General features: G+C 56.8%; 1 protein-coding gene across 2 annotated transcripts in view; it reads right to left on the reverse strand.

Moving 5' to 3' along the window:
* Window positions 1-16145, reverse strand: part of SLC6A6 (solute carrier family 6 member 6) — an 80236-nt gene that overhangs the window by 13659 nt on the left and 50432 nt on the right. For both annotated transcript variants that reach the window (XM_079933666.1, XM_079933665.1), the window contains exons 6-10: window positions 14710-14842; window positions 7925-8059; window positions 6674-6777; window positions 6417-6541; window positions 2592-2704 (exon numbers count right to left, since the gene is read on the reverse strand). In XM_079933666.1, coding sequence (XP_079789792.1) covers window positions 2592-2704; window positions 6417-6541; window positions 6674-6777; window positions 7925-8059; window positions 14710-14842 — 610 coding nt within the window. The remainder of the gene's footprint in view (window positions 1-2591; window positions 2705-6416; window positions 6542-6673; window positions 6778-7924; window positions 8060-14709; window positions 14843-16145) is intronic.

Consider the following 16145-nt stretch of genomic DNA (forward strand, 5'->3'; position numbering starts at 1 on the left):
CCCCCTCGGGCGGGCCAGCTAGCGAGCATCTGCCTCCACATGGGTGACAGTCCGACTCCCTCTCCCTGGGAAACACATAGCGGTACGATGGCCCCTCAGCCAAACACAGTGCTCCCCCCAAATGCTAGGAACACCCCCTCCTCTAATGAGCGAGGCTCACGCTCCCCCTGCCTGAGACTGGCTGTGGATCCCTGCATGTCCGAAGAACGGAGTTCTTTGGGGGGAACTCAAAGGAAAGGCCAACTAGCAGGGACGAACTGGCAGGTCTGGGGACAGGCAGCCATGACTCCAGTCCTTAACCCACTGGGTGTGGCCTCAGCCCAGGGCCGGTTCCCTCTGAGCCTCAGTTTTCTCGGCTCCGGGGAACAGTTGTTCCCAGGCATCGGGACACTGTGTGGATTAAGGAGCGGATGCATAAAAGCTAGGTTAGGAGGGAGGGTTCGTGTTTAGTGGGGACAGAGTTTCAGTTTGGGAACATGAGAAAGTTCTGGAGATGGATGGTGGTGACGGCTGCACAACAACGCGAGCGTACTTAACGCCCTGAGCTGGGCGCTTAAAAACGGTTACGATGGTTGATTCTGTGTTATGTGCGTTTTGCCACACATGACACGTGAAGCCCGGTCCGAGCGGACAGCTCGCAGGGCAGGGCCCCTATCACTGCTGGTGCTGTACGAGGTGGTCGCTGGCATCTGCGAAACCTTCCCCCACGTCCCTGACTTCTCAGAGCACACAGATGCAGGGGAGGGATGCCAGGGTTCGAATCCCACCATGCCCTTTCCTGGCACATCAATTAGGCAGGTCGTTCAGTGCCATGAGTTCCATGCTCTGAAGCAGAAGAACACCGGCTCCCTGCGAGGCTGGCTTTCAGAGCTTTGAGATTCCCTAAGCAAACAGCCGCAGTGGGCCTGGCTCAGAGGTGCACACCCTCAACCAGGGGAAATCTAATGAATAACCCCCTCCGCCTGTTCACGAAGCAGTTCCGTATCCCAAGAGGCCAATTTTGGGCCCATGGAGATGTCACGCTTTGTCATTTATTAACCTCTTTCTGTTTTTGTCTTTGGCTTTCACTGAGAGCTCTGGAAGAAGTGATAAAAGCCATTTGCTTGGGGCCTCTGAAGGCCAAACTCATTAACTAGGAATGACGGATGGAGCCCTCCTGCTGTTTACACAGCTCAAGCCCATCAACAACTGCACAAGTATTTTGTTTACAGTCTCCCAAATGTTTTCCTTCCGTCTTCTCTGATAATCCTGGTCCTCTTTCAGCCAAATCCTCCACTCTTCTCTTGACCTTGCTAGCGGACCACCTCCTCTCCGCTGCCTGACCTTCTAAGACTTTCTTCCTACCCGGTTCTGAATCCCCGGGGACCATCCGGGCACGGGCCTTGAGGCTGCTGCCCAGGGGGCAGTGGCAAAGCCCTCTCCTGAACAGGAGCAGGCCCCCACCTCTCACGGGGTGAGACCAGACCTCTGTGAGGCAGCCGGAGCCCAGCCTGCAGACGAGGCTGCCTTCCAGTGCCTGACCTCAGATGAAGGCCCATGTGGCCATGCGCACAGGGCCAGCCCGCCCTGCACACCTTAACTGTCCACCCCTGGAGCCACACCTGTGCTCTCGAGAAGGCCTCAGAGAAAACACACCTATCTCCAGGGAAGGTGTCCCAGGGGCTCACTCTACGGTCCTCCGAGCACCACTGACTGCTCCCTACCAGGCACTGTGCCTGGCATTTCCCACAAGGCAATGTAGGTATAATCATACCCATTTATCAGATGAGGAAACTGAGGCTCAGAGTGGGGGAGGAAACGTGTTCCATGACACAGAGCAGCATGGGGGCTGGGAACAGTGTTACTCCAAAGCCAGATGCAGACCCCAGCTGGCTCTCATTGACATCCCCAGGGGGTCGGGGGGAGGCCTGAGTCCTGGAGGGATGGGACGTGGGGGTTAAGAAGCACAGGAAATGACCATGGTGTACGTGGAGTCCTGCCTGTTGTGGAGAGGGGGCAGAAAGCTGGGAAGGCCGGAGGGCAGGATGGGTGTTGGCAAGGCTCCGGAGGATCAGTTTCCCCGTGGGGGCCAAGATCGCGGACCCATGTGCCCCAGGAAGCAGAGAATACAGCCGTGGTTCCAGCTGCTGTGGCCACACTTAGGACTGCCAGTGATGGCCTGGCCAGTGACCACCTCATGCCCTAGACAGAGGTGTTGGCCCCTTGCCCGAACGGCCGGTGTGCCATGTCCCTCCTTGGCCTGCCTGGGTGCCCCATGCTCCACGGCACACGCCACTACTTTAAGGCCTTGCCCTTCTAGTCGTACCCATGGCTCTCTGTGGACCACAGCCTGTGGCTGTCCGTTTCCCCGTGCCGAGGTCAAAGACTCGAGCTTTGGGGCAGACAACATCCTGCTGCTGCCCTGGGGCTGTTTCCACTCCTGGGGTCCCAGAGGAACCTTCGCTGGCTGAAGCTGCTGCAGGTCTGCAGAGGGGTGTGAAGGGGTGTCAGCAGCTCACTCACAGCACAAAGAGGGCGGCTCTTCCAGAACCAGGTTCGGGGGGGGGCGGAGGCGGTCCCACCCAGGGGCCATCCCCTCGCTCTGTACATACCTGGCTATCCAGTCCAAGCAAGAGAAGCATAATAAAAAAAAGGATGGACCAAAACGTGGGCAGCGGCATCATTGTCACAGCTTTCGGGTAGGCAATGAAGGCCAGGCCAGGACCTAACGGAAGAGAAGATGGGGAGGGGCAGAGGGGAGACATCAGCGCCCAAGCCGCCCCGAGCCCCGGAGCCACACAAGACACTCGGGTCTGAGGCGGGTCTCCCAAGCCCCAGATGCAGGGTCCCGCCTGGGGGAAGAGGCCAGGCCTGTCTCACTGTGGGGTGGGACGCGCCGGGGCTCAGGCGGGGCCCCGTTTTAGCATCTGTCTCCTATGCAGCAGCACAGGTGGCCTCCTCACACGCCAGGTTCCGAGCGGACACCGGTTATGGGGTAGGAAATAGGACCAAGCCTGGGACTCGGTCTGCCGGCTTGGGAAAGGAGGACCTCCCCCCAAACCGGAGAATCACACCAACGTTTGCTGGAAGGAAGCAAAAACAGGGAGCGTCCTGACTACTAGAGTTATCTGACTACTAACGCCCTGTTTGCAAAGAAAAGCTTTCTACTGAAACACTAAATGAGGGGCCAGAAAAAAGAACACAGAACCACGCCCCGCGGGGCCAATGTCTCTTGCGGGTGCATCTGTGCACCCACTGGAGCACCGTCACAGCCAAGGCCCAAAGCTGGAGGGAGGCGAGTGCAGGGCAAGACCCCAGGCGGAGAGCCCCCCAGGCTGCAGTCCAGTCCTCGGCCCACCACCTCCGCATCACGTCACCATACGCCCTCTCGGGGCCTCAGGCTCCCCACAGAAGTGAGGGGCAGGTTCCCATACGTGAACCCCAACGAGGCTTCTCCTGCTCAGATTCTTGGGTGCTGGTGCCATTTCCCTGGTAAAGGGCTCTGGTCTCTAGGGAGGGCCGTGACTATTTGGAGGCAGAAGCCCCACCGGCTCTGGGGGTGCCTCCAACTGGAAACGTCCCCTCTCGCCTCCAGTCGGCCTGAGAGAAGACACCGGGGGAAAGACGGAGTTGTAACCGAGACCTGTGGGTCCACCAGACGGTCGGGAGCCGCCAAAGAAAGGAGACAGGGAGGGCCTGGGCTGAAAAAAAATAGAGCAAAATCCACAACTCAAAAACAATTAAAAAAAGGCAAGAAATGTGAAACGAGGAGGGCTGGAGGGCAGGATATTTGAAACAGGTATCAGGAACCAAATGAATGGTCTGAGAATGAAAAAAAAAACTTTGATATAAATTGGAGCCAGAAACCACATCGTACGGCGTTGACCACACGCGTGGTGGCGAGGGCGAGACCCTATACAGCCAGAGTCCCCCAACGTGAGGAAAGCCCAACGGTGACTGTGACCATGTCCTCGGAGGCGATGGTGGAAAACCCCCGGAAGAGGTGGAAGGGTGCTCGTCCCAACCCCAAAGCCCCAGCTGGAGTAGTACCCGCATTTCCACCTGGCTGGGGCCCCCTGGGCCCCCCAGGTCAGCTCCGGCCCGACTGGTAGGCGGCACCGGGAGGAATCAATCCAGCCGCTGCGAGACAGATGTAAAATGGGGCCCTCGCCCCACCTCTCCCCCGCCCGCCCGCTGGGCCCTGAAGCTTCTCAACGGCTGTTTCTGTATTTCAGTTTTGCCTTTTTCAAGCCAGCTTCCGGGGGAGGGTCTGAGCATCCTTCTCTGAAAGCACGGGAACTAGAGAGAGAAGTCGGGGAGACACGGCAGCCGCTGGAGCCCCTGGGGCAGCAGAGATGCCCCGCTCTACGCTTCATTTGCAATTTGCACTCCATTCGGCTAAATAATTATCTTGTTCCAATGCACTTCGCTCAATATGGTGCTTGTTAAAAGCTTATTAGCGAAATAATCACCCTTGATGTGTCGGCTGTTCAGACATCACCGTGGGGAATAAATGACAAGGTCTTTGAAGTGGACGGGAATAAGAAACAACTTATCTTGACGATGAATACGTATATAAAAGTATCTAGCTGTCCACAGAGAAGGATCTATTTCATATACTGACAGATCTATTGAAAGATCTATTTCACATATTTCATAATCTCCCACTGCCAAATTCCCTCCATGCTCCTGGCGATTCCCCATCAATCAGAATTGGTTTGCAAGCCCTCAAGCGGAAAAAAAAGCCATTTGCAAAGGAGATGTCAACTGTCTCCCCTTCGTCACTCTGCCAAAGTGCCACACGCGTGTGGTTATTTCACTTCTGGAAATACTTTGTGTCCTCAGTCTCTGGCCTGCCTCTGGGGGCTCTCAGGGAAGGAAAACTATGTCTGAAGGTCCGATCTGGGAGCGGGGGCAGTGGAGACAGCTGTGGGGCTGAGGCGTGGGCTTGTCAGGCCTGTCTTGCAGCACTGGGCGTGGGAGGAGGGGGCAGGGCAGTGAGCATCTTCACCGAGTAAGGGGGGAAACGGGGCCTGCGGCTCTGAGAGGCCGGAGGAGCCCAGAGGTCGCATGTGTGCACGGTGGGATGGGGAGGCTGCAGGGGGATATCCTTGTGTCAGAGGGACCTGTCCAGGAGACCCCAGCTCTGACCCTGACCAGCCCAAGCAAGGCCCTAGGTGTCAAGCCGTTGACCTCATCTGCCGTGGTGACATCTGAATGCATGATGCTGGGGCGCCCAATCCCCCAACACTAGGGTCCCTGGCTGGGGAACCAGGACACCAGCCCTTGTTTCCAACAAGGGCAAGGGTAGCGCCATGTGGGGGCTCCAGCTGTGCCTGACCCTGGTCTGTGATCCCTGGAATTAGGACCTCACGCTCTCCTCTGGGCCTGGGAGGGGCCTCAGCCTAGGGCCCTCACCTGCTTCCAAGTGGCCCCTGAGAGGTTGTGGGAAGTCAGGTGGTCAGGCTGTGAAACAGCAACAACCACCCTCCAAGTGACCTGGGCAGGATGAGAGGAGGCCGCAGAGGCCGGAAAGGCGGACCTTGGGGACCCTGGGAATAAGGTTCTCACTCCCACATCGAAGCCCCCGCAGCCGCAGAGCTGGGGTCCAGGACTGGGAGCGCCCACGGGCACGTCTTAGAACTGGGACACCTGTGCTTCTGACGCTCTAGGATTCTAGCAGCTGAAGCCCTCGCAATTCTCGGGTTCCAGAACCATCTCGCTGGAACCCCAGGATCCCAGCCTAAGACCCCAGGCTTTGAAGACTCTGATTCTAAGACTGTCTCTCCACTGGCAGGTGTCTTGCAGGAAGTGCCCCACCAATGGGGCCCACACCCCAGGGGGGTGATGGTGTCCCCAACAACCTTCCCCCAAACTGGACCTGTCACCGTCCCAGAGGGTGGCCTGCCACACCCCCTGTCCCTCCCCCACCTGGGCCTACGGTGGTGCCTGACACAGGGCAGAGACTCAGCAAATCAAGAAACAGCGGTGGAATGAATGAATGGGTTCGCTTAGAGGGGGCGTGCTGGGAGCAAAGTGCAAAATACAGAAACCAAAGCTGAGAAGGTGGTGATGGAATGCCGATTGGTGGCTGCCTTGGGCCTGAGTTAGGAAGTGGTTTCTGTTGCTGAAACCAGGAGTTTGCTGGAGAAGGACAGGGAGGGGGAAAGACCACATGAGAATAGCTGAATATTCCCCAACTTAACCAACCCCAATGTTTCTGCCGCCCCTTGGGCAAAATTGCAATTGGAAGTGTCTAAAATTTAGCTTTTATACTCTTTGATACTTGGGGGACGTCTTGGTGGGGGGGGTCCATTTCAGAAACTAGGCTCATCCCCCCCACAAAGCCCCCTGGGGGGTCTGGCTTCATGCCTGCAGTACTCGGCTTACACACTAGGTGGCAGTGCCCACCACCACTGCCACCGATACCACCATACCTGACTCAGCCACATCAGCAATGTCCACCCCTTGCTCTTGTGCCATGAAGCCCAGGATGGAAAAAATTGCGAAGCCAGACACAAAACTGGTACCACTGTTCAGGCATCCCAGCAGCATACAGTCCCTATGTTACACATATGTCAGGGAGCAAGTTAATTCACAACACAAGGAAGCCACGCTCCCTACTTCTTCTCTTTTTTCTTTAAACATCATCATCATTTCTAAGGCCCACCAGGCCCGCTGGTGCGACACTTGCCTGTACGAGTTGTACTTGTACTTGTTGTAGCTCCCCAGCGAGGTCATGGCCCCCAGGCAGATGGCGTAGGAAAAGAATATTTGGGTCCCTGCATCGATCCATACCTGGGAAGGGTGCGGGGGGAGGGTGGCAAGGAGAGAGAAAAGGAGACTTTAGAGCCGGCTGCCTGGAGGAGGTGGCGCGGGTCCCTGGCCACCGGGCCCCGAGGACAGCGCCTCGAAGTATGCAGGTTCTTGATGCAATTAGAGCGTTTGCACTGGAATCCAAGCTGCAAGGAATCCCAGAAGTCTAAGAAGCCCCCCAGTCACTCAGCATCAGGGTTAAGAGGCTGGCTTTTGAAGCAGAGGGACCTGGATTCCAACTGTGGAATGATGTAAATATGACTCCTGGAGCCTCAGTTTTCACATCTGTAAAATGGGCTCCACTGCCCTGCCCCACAGCGCTATTTTGCAGGTTCAAAGAGTTAAGATCTAGCCCAGTGTCAGACACATGGTAAGCCTGTAAGTCAAGGCTGCTACCATTATTGTACTTGTTATTGTCTGGGGCCCCCGAGTTGGAAGGGGGAGGAATTCCTGAATGGATTATGCAGGCAAAGCTGTTCTCCAGAACCTTCATCAAGTGGCTCCTGACGGCCAGGAGCGCTGCCTCCCCAGCTGTCCTCTGACGATGGCCAAGCCCTTCCCACCTACCTCCTGCCCAGGGTGAGAGGACAGTGGGGAAGAGACCCGAAGCATCACAGGCCCTTGGAGGCAACCTAAAGGCTGAGGACCCTGGGGACAGAAGGTCCCCAGAACCCCAGATGGGCCAATAAACTCTTCAACTGCCTGCGGTCATATGGCTGAGTGCCTGGAGGTGGACGTTTAGTATTTGCCCCCCCAGCCCGACCTTCTAAGTGGTCACCAACTCTGAATTCCATCCTCAGACAAGGAAGCCCAACTCTCCCACCCCCACGATGCAGCCCTCAAGGCCGCTGTGGCAGAGGAGAACAGCTCATAGCGACTTCTCTCCCTTACCTGGCGCAATACCTAAAGAAACTTTATAATGGGCCCGCCTCCGGAGTCCTCGATGTGAAAAGATACACGCAGCCGGAATGGCCCACGAGCACCGTGAACAGCCCGCCACAGCCCAGTGGAAAAGTACCAGGGCTGACGGCCCGGCTAGATCTGTGTGCCCAGAACCACAGACACTGCTTCAGCTTCCTTTCCCCACACAGGCCCCGGGTAGGAGGGGGGCCAGGCTGCCCTGCAGTACCTGTGGGTCCTCCAGGCGGCTGATGTCGGGGTACAGATAGAACTTGATGCCTGCACCTGCACCGGGCAGCGTCAGTCCCCGGACCAGCAGCACGAGGAGCATAGCGAACGGGAAAGTGGCGGTGAAGTAGACGACCTGCAAGGGACGAGAGCGATGAGGGGGCCTGCTGCTATTAAATTCAAACATCCTCTCCGAGGCAGGCATTCTGGAGCGGAGCTTGATACTTCCCTTGCTGGGTGACTCTGGGCATGCTGCCTACCTTCTCTGGGCCTCACGTGCCTCACCTGTAACCTGGATATAATACAAGTACCTACCTTATAGATGTACTGAGATTCAATGAAAAAAAATCTATAAATATTTACTAGGCCTGGGAAATACAGGGAACCAATCCCTGCCCTCATGGAACCGACATTCTAGCAGGTGAAGAAGGAAAATGCACAATACGACAGTAAACTATTAAGTGTGTATGCCCAGTGGTTGGCCCACAGGACGTAGCACAGTTCAGCTAACGTTACAACCATTAGTATGACTCACGGTTCAGAACCAGGTAAGTGTAGGTTCAAATCCCCGCTCTGTCCCCTCACATGCTGTGTGAACTTGGGCATGATGCTTAACCTCTCTGGGCCTGTGGCCTCACGTGTAAAACGGAGGTAAGAGTAATAGAAGGCCCTCATTAAGGGATCAGGCAAGGATTCAATGGAACGATGCTCACAACGTGGTCAAAACAGTGCATGGCACCTAGGTGGCCGCTTAGGTGCTTGAGCAAGAAATGGGGCCTGTCGTTGGCCATGTGATTGTGCAGGAAGCAAACAGGAACTTCTGGAGAGGGGAAACGAGGATGGGGAAGGCCTCCACTTCCTTGGGGGTGCAGGAGGCCACAGCCTTCCCTGGGTCACGCAGCACGTCCCAGGCAGGCCTAGGTCAATCAAGGTGGGGACCAGAGATGACCCGGGCCAGGCCTTTCCATCTCCAAGGGCCCCGCCCTACTTTCTCTACTCCTCTTGTCCTGAAAGTACCAGCCTTCATACCTCCTGTAGCCTCAGTTCGTGGATGGATTTTCCCAACTTCTTCTTCAACACAAGAAGTTCCCAGGCAGGGTTTACACCTGAGAGGAGCTCGAAGATGCCTGGCTGAATGGACAGTGAAATCCTGCTATTTCAGCAGGGCACCGGCTGAGCCAGGCCTCCCCAGCACCAGCCCACTTCATGCTCACCACACCCCCAAATCGGTACGTTGGCTAACCTGCTGCTGGAGAAGGAACTGAGACTGGGCAGGGCTCCCAGACTTCTCCAAGCCACCACTGTGCTCAAGGCCTGCACCCAGCAGGCAGAGGGTCAGCCCCGAGCCAAGGCATGAGGCATCTTACTGCACGGTGCAGGACATGCAAAAGTCCGTGGTGACCAGTGGAAATGCTAAGACTAGCTCACAGAGCCCCTGACCCCCTCTGAGGGCCTTGAGGCCAGGGGCCCGGGGAGGGACCACTGCATGGCCAATGCACCCATTTTACAGGTGAGGAAACTGAGACCGAGAACAGGATGAAAGGCCCGTGGCGTTGGGGGAGGGGGCAGTGCCAGAACACTGCCAGGCACTTCTGGACTCAGGCAGGTAACAGACACCGACGGGGGGGTGATAGAGCCCTGAACCTCGCCTAGCTGCCATAATGGAGCCCAGTTCTCAGACAGCTGCCATCCCTTTGAGTAGAAACAACTAGCAGGGGGCTTTGGAAAAAGGAAAGAAGGAAGCTTTCAGGGCCTGTCGGGCTCAGCTGCCTTCAGTCAATATCACCAGCCAGCATTTATTGAGTGCTTACTGTGTACCTAGTGCTAATCCAAGTGCAGTGACTTCTACACTCACCTGGTCCTGCCCTAACCCCATCTTGAAAGCAAGGAAACTGAGGCCCAGAGAGTCTGTCCCTTGCCCACAGGTCACACAGCATTTAAGCAGCAGAACGGGGGCAGCCTAGAACCTCCTCCAGTGACAACAGCACGGCAGAAAAAAGCCCTTCAACTGGCAGTTCATTCAATCCTCCCAAAGACCAGAGGGAAGCTGGACTCCCCAAGGGCTCTACGGCTCAGGTCAGAATTCAGGCTCAGTGACAAGCTTGCTGTGAGACCTTGGGCAAGTTACTGCCCCTCTCTGGGCTCCATTTCCCCACCTGCCAAGTTGGGGGGCTCAAACCAGCTGGGCTCTAAGGTTTCCTCCAGCTCTGCCAGCGGGAGGGGTGGAGTGGCTGAGAGGGTCAGCTGGGGTTGCACAGACTGGGGTCCGTATGCACCTCTGCACCCTCCCAGCGGGTGGCTTCCCCACTCACCCTAGCAGCAGGTCCTCCTGAGGATCCCGGGCTGAAAGGGCCACCCTCCTTCCGCCTCTGCCACACCCTCCCTGGACGCCCCTCTCCCCCGGGCCTCAGTTTCCCCAGCCACCTTACTGTCTTCTCCCGAGGCAGAGAGCCCTCCATTTCCCAGGGACCGGAAGGCAGACGTGGAGGGTGGAGGCAGGTCAGGAAGCCACGGAAGGGGTGAGAGAAGAAAGAAGACCAGCCCGCAGGCCGTTCCTCCCTTCCTGCCGACAGGCCCACGGCCCCTAGCTCAGGGCCTGGAGAACAATGGCTGCTGACAGCGGCGGGGCGGAGGGCAGCTGCTTCAAAGCCTGAGGGCCCCCTGGGCTGGGCGGGTGTGCGGGCTGTGGCCAGAGGGCTTTGTGTCAGGGACACAGGACACCTCCCGGGGTGGGGGTGGCTTCCCTTGTTTCCACGTATTTAATTCGTTTCACAAGCACTTATATAGCGCTTGCTGTGTGCCGGGCGCTATGCCAGAGCTTTATGCGTGTTAACTCACAACTGGAAGAAGTAGGACTATTATCACCTGCATTTTCTAGATGAGGACACGGAGGCCCAGTGAGGTCACGTCAGCTGCTCGGGGGCCCAGGGCCAGTAGGTGGCAGAGGTGGGATGTGGTCCAGGCCAGCTGGCTTGTGTGTGTGTGTGCGTGTCCGCTGTCTTCCCCAAACCCAGAACACAACAGCCCACCTGGTTATGCCACCCAGCCGCCTCTTTGGAAAGACACCCTTATTTTGCAGAATTTGTTGCTGAGAACAAGCCCCTGGGAGCCATTCTCTCAACTTCTCCGTGACTCTCCAGGGATGCTCGTGGGAGATGCTGGTGCCAGCCACCACCAATGGGCCTCTGGGGGGGGGCCCAGCAGGCCTTGCCACGGAATGTGGTACTTTTCCACTCTTGCTGGCAAACCTCCGTGGCTCCTCTGAGCCCTCGACCCAAAAGCCCTGTGGCCCAACTGCCCTGGAAACTTACAAGGACAACGCTTCCTCATTCCTTAGGGACGGTCGGGAGAGGGTGGCTGGCCAGGCAGGGGGAGATGGGCTTGTTTCCTGCTGCCCTGAGTTTCCTTTGAGAAGAAGGCCTGGGCAGCGTGGGTCACTCAGCCCAGAGACCTGAGGCCGAGGGTCTGGAACCAGCGCCTGGGCAGGTCCTGAGGGTCCTCACAGCACTCCTGTTGGGGGGTGGGTACCGCTACTCATTTCATATAAGGGGAAACCGAGACTCAGAGGGGGAAAAGGACTGGCCCCCAGTCATGTAGGCTATAGGGGCAGAGCTGAAACCCCAAACCAGGTCTGGCTCTGCCGGCCGCCCCTGCCTGTTTCTAAGCACTGGACAGAAGAGCTGCCGTGGAGGCTGGTGATGGAGAGGCCAGCGCCTGTGCTCATGTCTGGGACCAAACTGCCATTTGGGTCCACAGAGTTGCACTTCCTGTGTGAGGATCTGGGCCTCTGTGTCACCTCCCTGGACCTTACGTGCTGGGACTCGCATCGGACACGACCGTCAGGCCAGCACAGGGCTGAGGGCAGAGAGCAGGCGACAGGCACTGAGGCTAGGAGCTGGGCTGCCCGAGTTCAAATCCCACCTGTGTGGCCACGACAACCTGTGTGGCCTTGGGCAAGTTCATTAACCTCTCTGCACCTCTGTTTCCGCATCTGTAAAATGGTCGTAAGAGCCACACATACCTCAGGCGTCAGGAGATTAAATGAACTAGTAAGTAATAATCAGCACTGAGAACAGTGCCTGGCACACACGTGCCACAGAGCATTTGCCGCCATTATCTCCATTTCTTGAATGAATGAAGCAGCAGCAAATTCGGGGCCAAGTGTCAGACCCTCAGAAGGCTGAATATTACAAAAAAGGGAACTGAGACCCAGAGAGGCGAAGTGATTGAACTCAGGTCCTGAGCCTCCCAGGACCCGGCGCTCCCTCCTTCCACCCCCTGCCACACCAGGGTCAGCCCCTGGAGCGAGGCCCTGGCCAGGATGAGGCTGTCCTGCTGCCCATGGGCCCAGCCCCCATGGCGGCTGCGAGCCTGGTCTGTGGCCAGGGCTGGAAGTCCCGGCTGGCGATGGGCGGATAGGCAGGCGGAGGGGCTTGAGGAAGTCCACTGAGCCTCACTGTGTTTGTCTTGGCTTCTCCCGGCTGGCCCAGGCCCTGCTATTGTTCTGGGAACCACACCCGCCCCTGGGGGCCTGGAGCCTCGTCTCTGGGGGCGGGCAGGGGGACCTCTAGCAAGTCACGTCCCTCAGCCCGCCCCCGATGCAGCCCTACACCCGCTTTGACTCTACTCTCCGGCCCCAGCAAGTGTCTCAAGCACTGCTCACCGTTCCTAGGGGACATCAGCTCCTCCATCAGACTGGGGGCTCCCCGAGGGTCTGGTCATTCACACCTCCGGGCCTCTGCACGGCTCACCCTCACTTCCTTCAGATCCTTGCCTCAAAGTGCCCTTCTCGGAGAGCCTTGTCTGGCCAACCCCCTTGAAACTGCACCTGACACTCCTGTTTTCCTCCATAGCTCTTGTGGCCAACTGACTCCTGTATGGTTTACACCTTCCCCTTGTTGCAACCAACAAGTCTGTCAGCTCCTGGACAGCAGGGATTTTTGTCTGTTCTGTGCACCCCGGGCCCCATGCCCACGGCAGCGCCCGGCAGATGGCAGAGGCTCTAAGCACGCGTGCGTAAGTGTGTCTGCAGCACTGCTCGGGACCAGGGTCCACAGAGCTTCCTGATGGGCTCGCCTCCACGTGGGGAGCAGGGACTGGCGCCTACTGCACAGTCTGTGCCGAGCACTGTGCCGGGTGCTGACACAGCTTGCTTTAACTCTCACCCGTCTCTGGATGAGGAAACTGAAGTTCAGAGGGAGGGGCGACCTTGGACAAGTCATTAAGGAATCCCAGCCCAGTTCCCTCACTGTTCAAAGAGAGGTGGTAAGGAAACCGCTCGCACACAAGACGGTGGAGGACATGGAACAAGACTGGAGGACGTGCGTCCCAAGGAGCGGCGGGAATACGCCACGTCCCCTCTTCCTGCCTCTCGGGGTGGGTGATGTCAGCGGGGGTGTGCCCGTGCAGATTTCTGAAGCCTGGCCCGCTTCCTTTCCAGATTGGGTTTTAGGGTCGCAGGTGGCTCTATTCAGAGAAACCGGCGGAGGGCGTGGGCGCGCAGGCCTCCGTGCTCATTCTGCCTCCACCACCGGGGACCCACCTCTTACCCGGCGTGTCCCAGAGTACTGTTGGGGTCTCTTCAGATCCATGACTTTGCCTAAGGGCCTCTTTGTCTGGGGTGAATGTGTACAGCAAAGGCCCCTTCTCCAAATGACTTCACCCACTGCCCATCGATGTCCCTCAAATGCCACCTTAACTTACTCTTTTGACCTTTGAGGGCTTTTTGATCTTAAAGAGATTTTCCCCCTATCGAGATGCAAATGACGGGGGTCGGGGCATGATAGACGGGGGGCACGTAGGGCAGATCAGCCAACACCTTTGCTGTGGCTTAGTGCCCTGGGTTCACACCTGTGATCCCAACAGAACCCTCTGCACGAATTTCTGTCATCAGAAAAACTATGGTGTCATATCAGCCAGTGTCTTGGTTATCAGGTAATTGCTGTGCTCTGCTAACAGGTAACATTTTTGTTACAGGCTAACATTTTCATATTGACAATATACCGCTACACCTAAAACCTGAATTATAAGGTAACATTTTAATTATCAGCTACCACCTTTGCTAATAGCTAACATCTTGGTCATCATGTAATATATTAAACAGCAGCAGATACTTCAGTTACAACTAACACTTTGGTTATGAGCGAACGACTTAATCATCAGTGAAAGCTTTCCTTAATAACTAACATCTTAGCCACCAGCTGAAATGCAAATCGTAAGATAATTCAGTTAATCTGATTTAGCAGCAAAAATCCCAGTTGGTGCTTCTCAAACCTCAGTGTGCATTTGGATTATCTGGGGAAAGTGTTCAAAGGCAGCTTCTGCTTCTGTTGGCCTGGGGTCAGCCCACAGGTCTGCATTTCTAACGAGCCCCCAGGGGATGTGGAGGCTACAAGGGTGCATGGGGTCCTAGAGAAGCTGGTAATTAACAATGCAGTTACCAGCTACCTTATCAGTGGCATCTCCAAGGTTTGCTATCTGCTAACATTCACACTGCTGCCCACTCCCTGACGGGGAACCAGGGGTGTGTGGGAGCCTGTGCAGGCTCAGGAGAGCTCACAGCTCAATTGCAGGAACTTTTTTAGCTGGTCGTTGAACCATCAATAACTTCTAATTGGACCTGGTGGGGATATTTACATCATGAGGTGGGCAAATGGCGCACACCAGGGCTCTGTATTTGCTGGGAGGACTGGTTGATCAGGACCAGTTTCGAGCAGGAAGGCCTGGGGGCGCAGGAGATGGGGGCCGGTCTCCATGAGGCAGGGGAGGGACAGGAGCACAACTCACTTTGCCCGTGGACTTGACGCCCTTCCAGATGCAGAAGAAACAGACCAGCCAGACGAGGAGAAGGCAGAGAGCAAGGTCCCACTTCAGAGCGCCCAGTTCGTCAATTCCAGAAGACAAGCTCAGCACATTGCGCCTTCAAGCAAACAGAGCCACAAGTCAGACGGGGCCGGTCAGGGGCCGAGAGAGCTGACGCCTGGATTCCAACAGGCTGGGGCTCAAATCCTGCCTCCGAGCTGTGGAATCCCATTGGTCTAGGGAAACAGTTAACACCTGTGTCACAGAGTCGTGGGAGAGGCCAACGAGGGTATAGCTTTGGACTCCTGAGTCAGGCGAACCTGGGTTCTACCCAGCCAGGCCTCGGGCAAGTTAAGTTAAACCCCTAAGCCTCAGTTTCCTCATCTGTGAATCGAGTGCTGATTCATGTGATTGATTCTCGCAGACCCTTCCTCAGTGCCCACTGTGGGCCAAACACTGGGTTCCCACGGGGCTCCACCATGCAACCACTGACTTGGGGCTAGTTATCCAACTGCCCGACCTCAGTCTCCTCATCTCTAAAATGGGAACAACTACCCTCCCCCAACATTCTCTGTCCTGTCCCTCTTTTATTGTACTCGCCCCTGTTTCTTACCTGGATCTCTCACTAAAAGGTAAGCCTCAAGGGGGCAGAGTGTTTGTTCTATCTGTGGCTGTAGGCCACTCACACACCTTTTTACAGGGTTAGGAGAAAGCTCACTCGAAGTATCAGATACTGGCCTGGGATGCAGCCAGCAGTCGGTAAACCTCAGCGGTTGTTACTGTCGTGGCTCAGAGACCCCAGTGCAGCTCCAGACACCTACCTAAGTAGTGCCGTTTCCTCCCCTGCTCCCTGCCAGGGTTGTGAAGGGCTCAGAAGGAGGTGAGTGGACGGTCTGAAGGATAAGCAGCACGAGGCAGCCACCAACCCCGACCAGCGTCACATGGCAGAGCCTGGCTCTTCGGAGTCCAAGAAATTTGCTGACCAAGGCAGACGCACGCAACACCTACTCAGACACACCCCCGAGGGGCAGGAGCCTTCTGAAGCTGGGTTGGGATGACGCAGGACGCTGGCAGCCGAGAGACCACGAGACCTAATGCCCAGAAAGTGTCCCCACGGTCCCAGAGCTCCGACTGCTGTGGCAGTGACCAAGGGCAGCCACGCCGAGCACAGGGACATCGGTCCACAAGGGCCACTGCCACCGAAGTCACAGGAGTCACAGGAGATGGGGGCTCGTGCTCCCTGGGGAGAAGCTGGGTTCCCTCTAACGAGTCAGCTCCCGGTTCGAGGGCCACAGTCTCAGGGACGAGAGGCAGGAGGGGCGTGCGACCTCGCCCTCAGTTTCCTCTTTTGTAAAACACGAATACTAGCTCCTGCCCCCAGACCATCCCCAGCTCTCAGTTAGTCTGTGGGATGACCCCCA

The sequence above is a fragment of the Stenella coeruleoalba genome (assembly GCF_951394435.1).
Source record: "Stenella coeruleoalba genome assembly, chromosome: 10".
Taxonomy (NCBI): domain Eukaryota; kingdom Metazoa; phylum Chordata; class Mammalia; order Artiodactyla; family Delphinidae; genus Stenella; species Stenella coeruleoalba.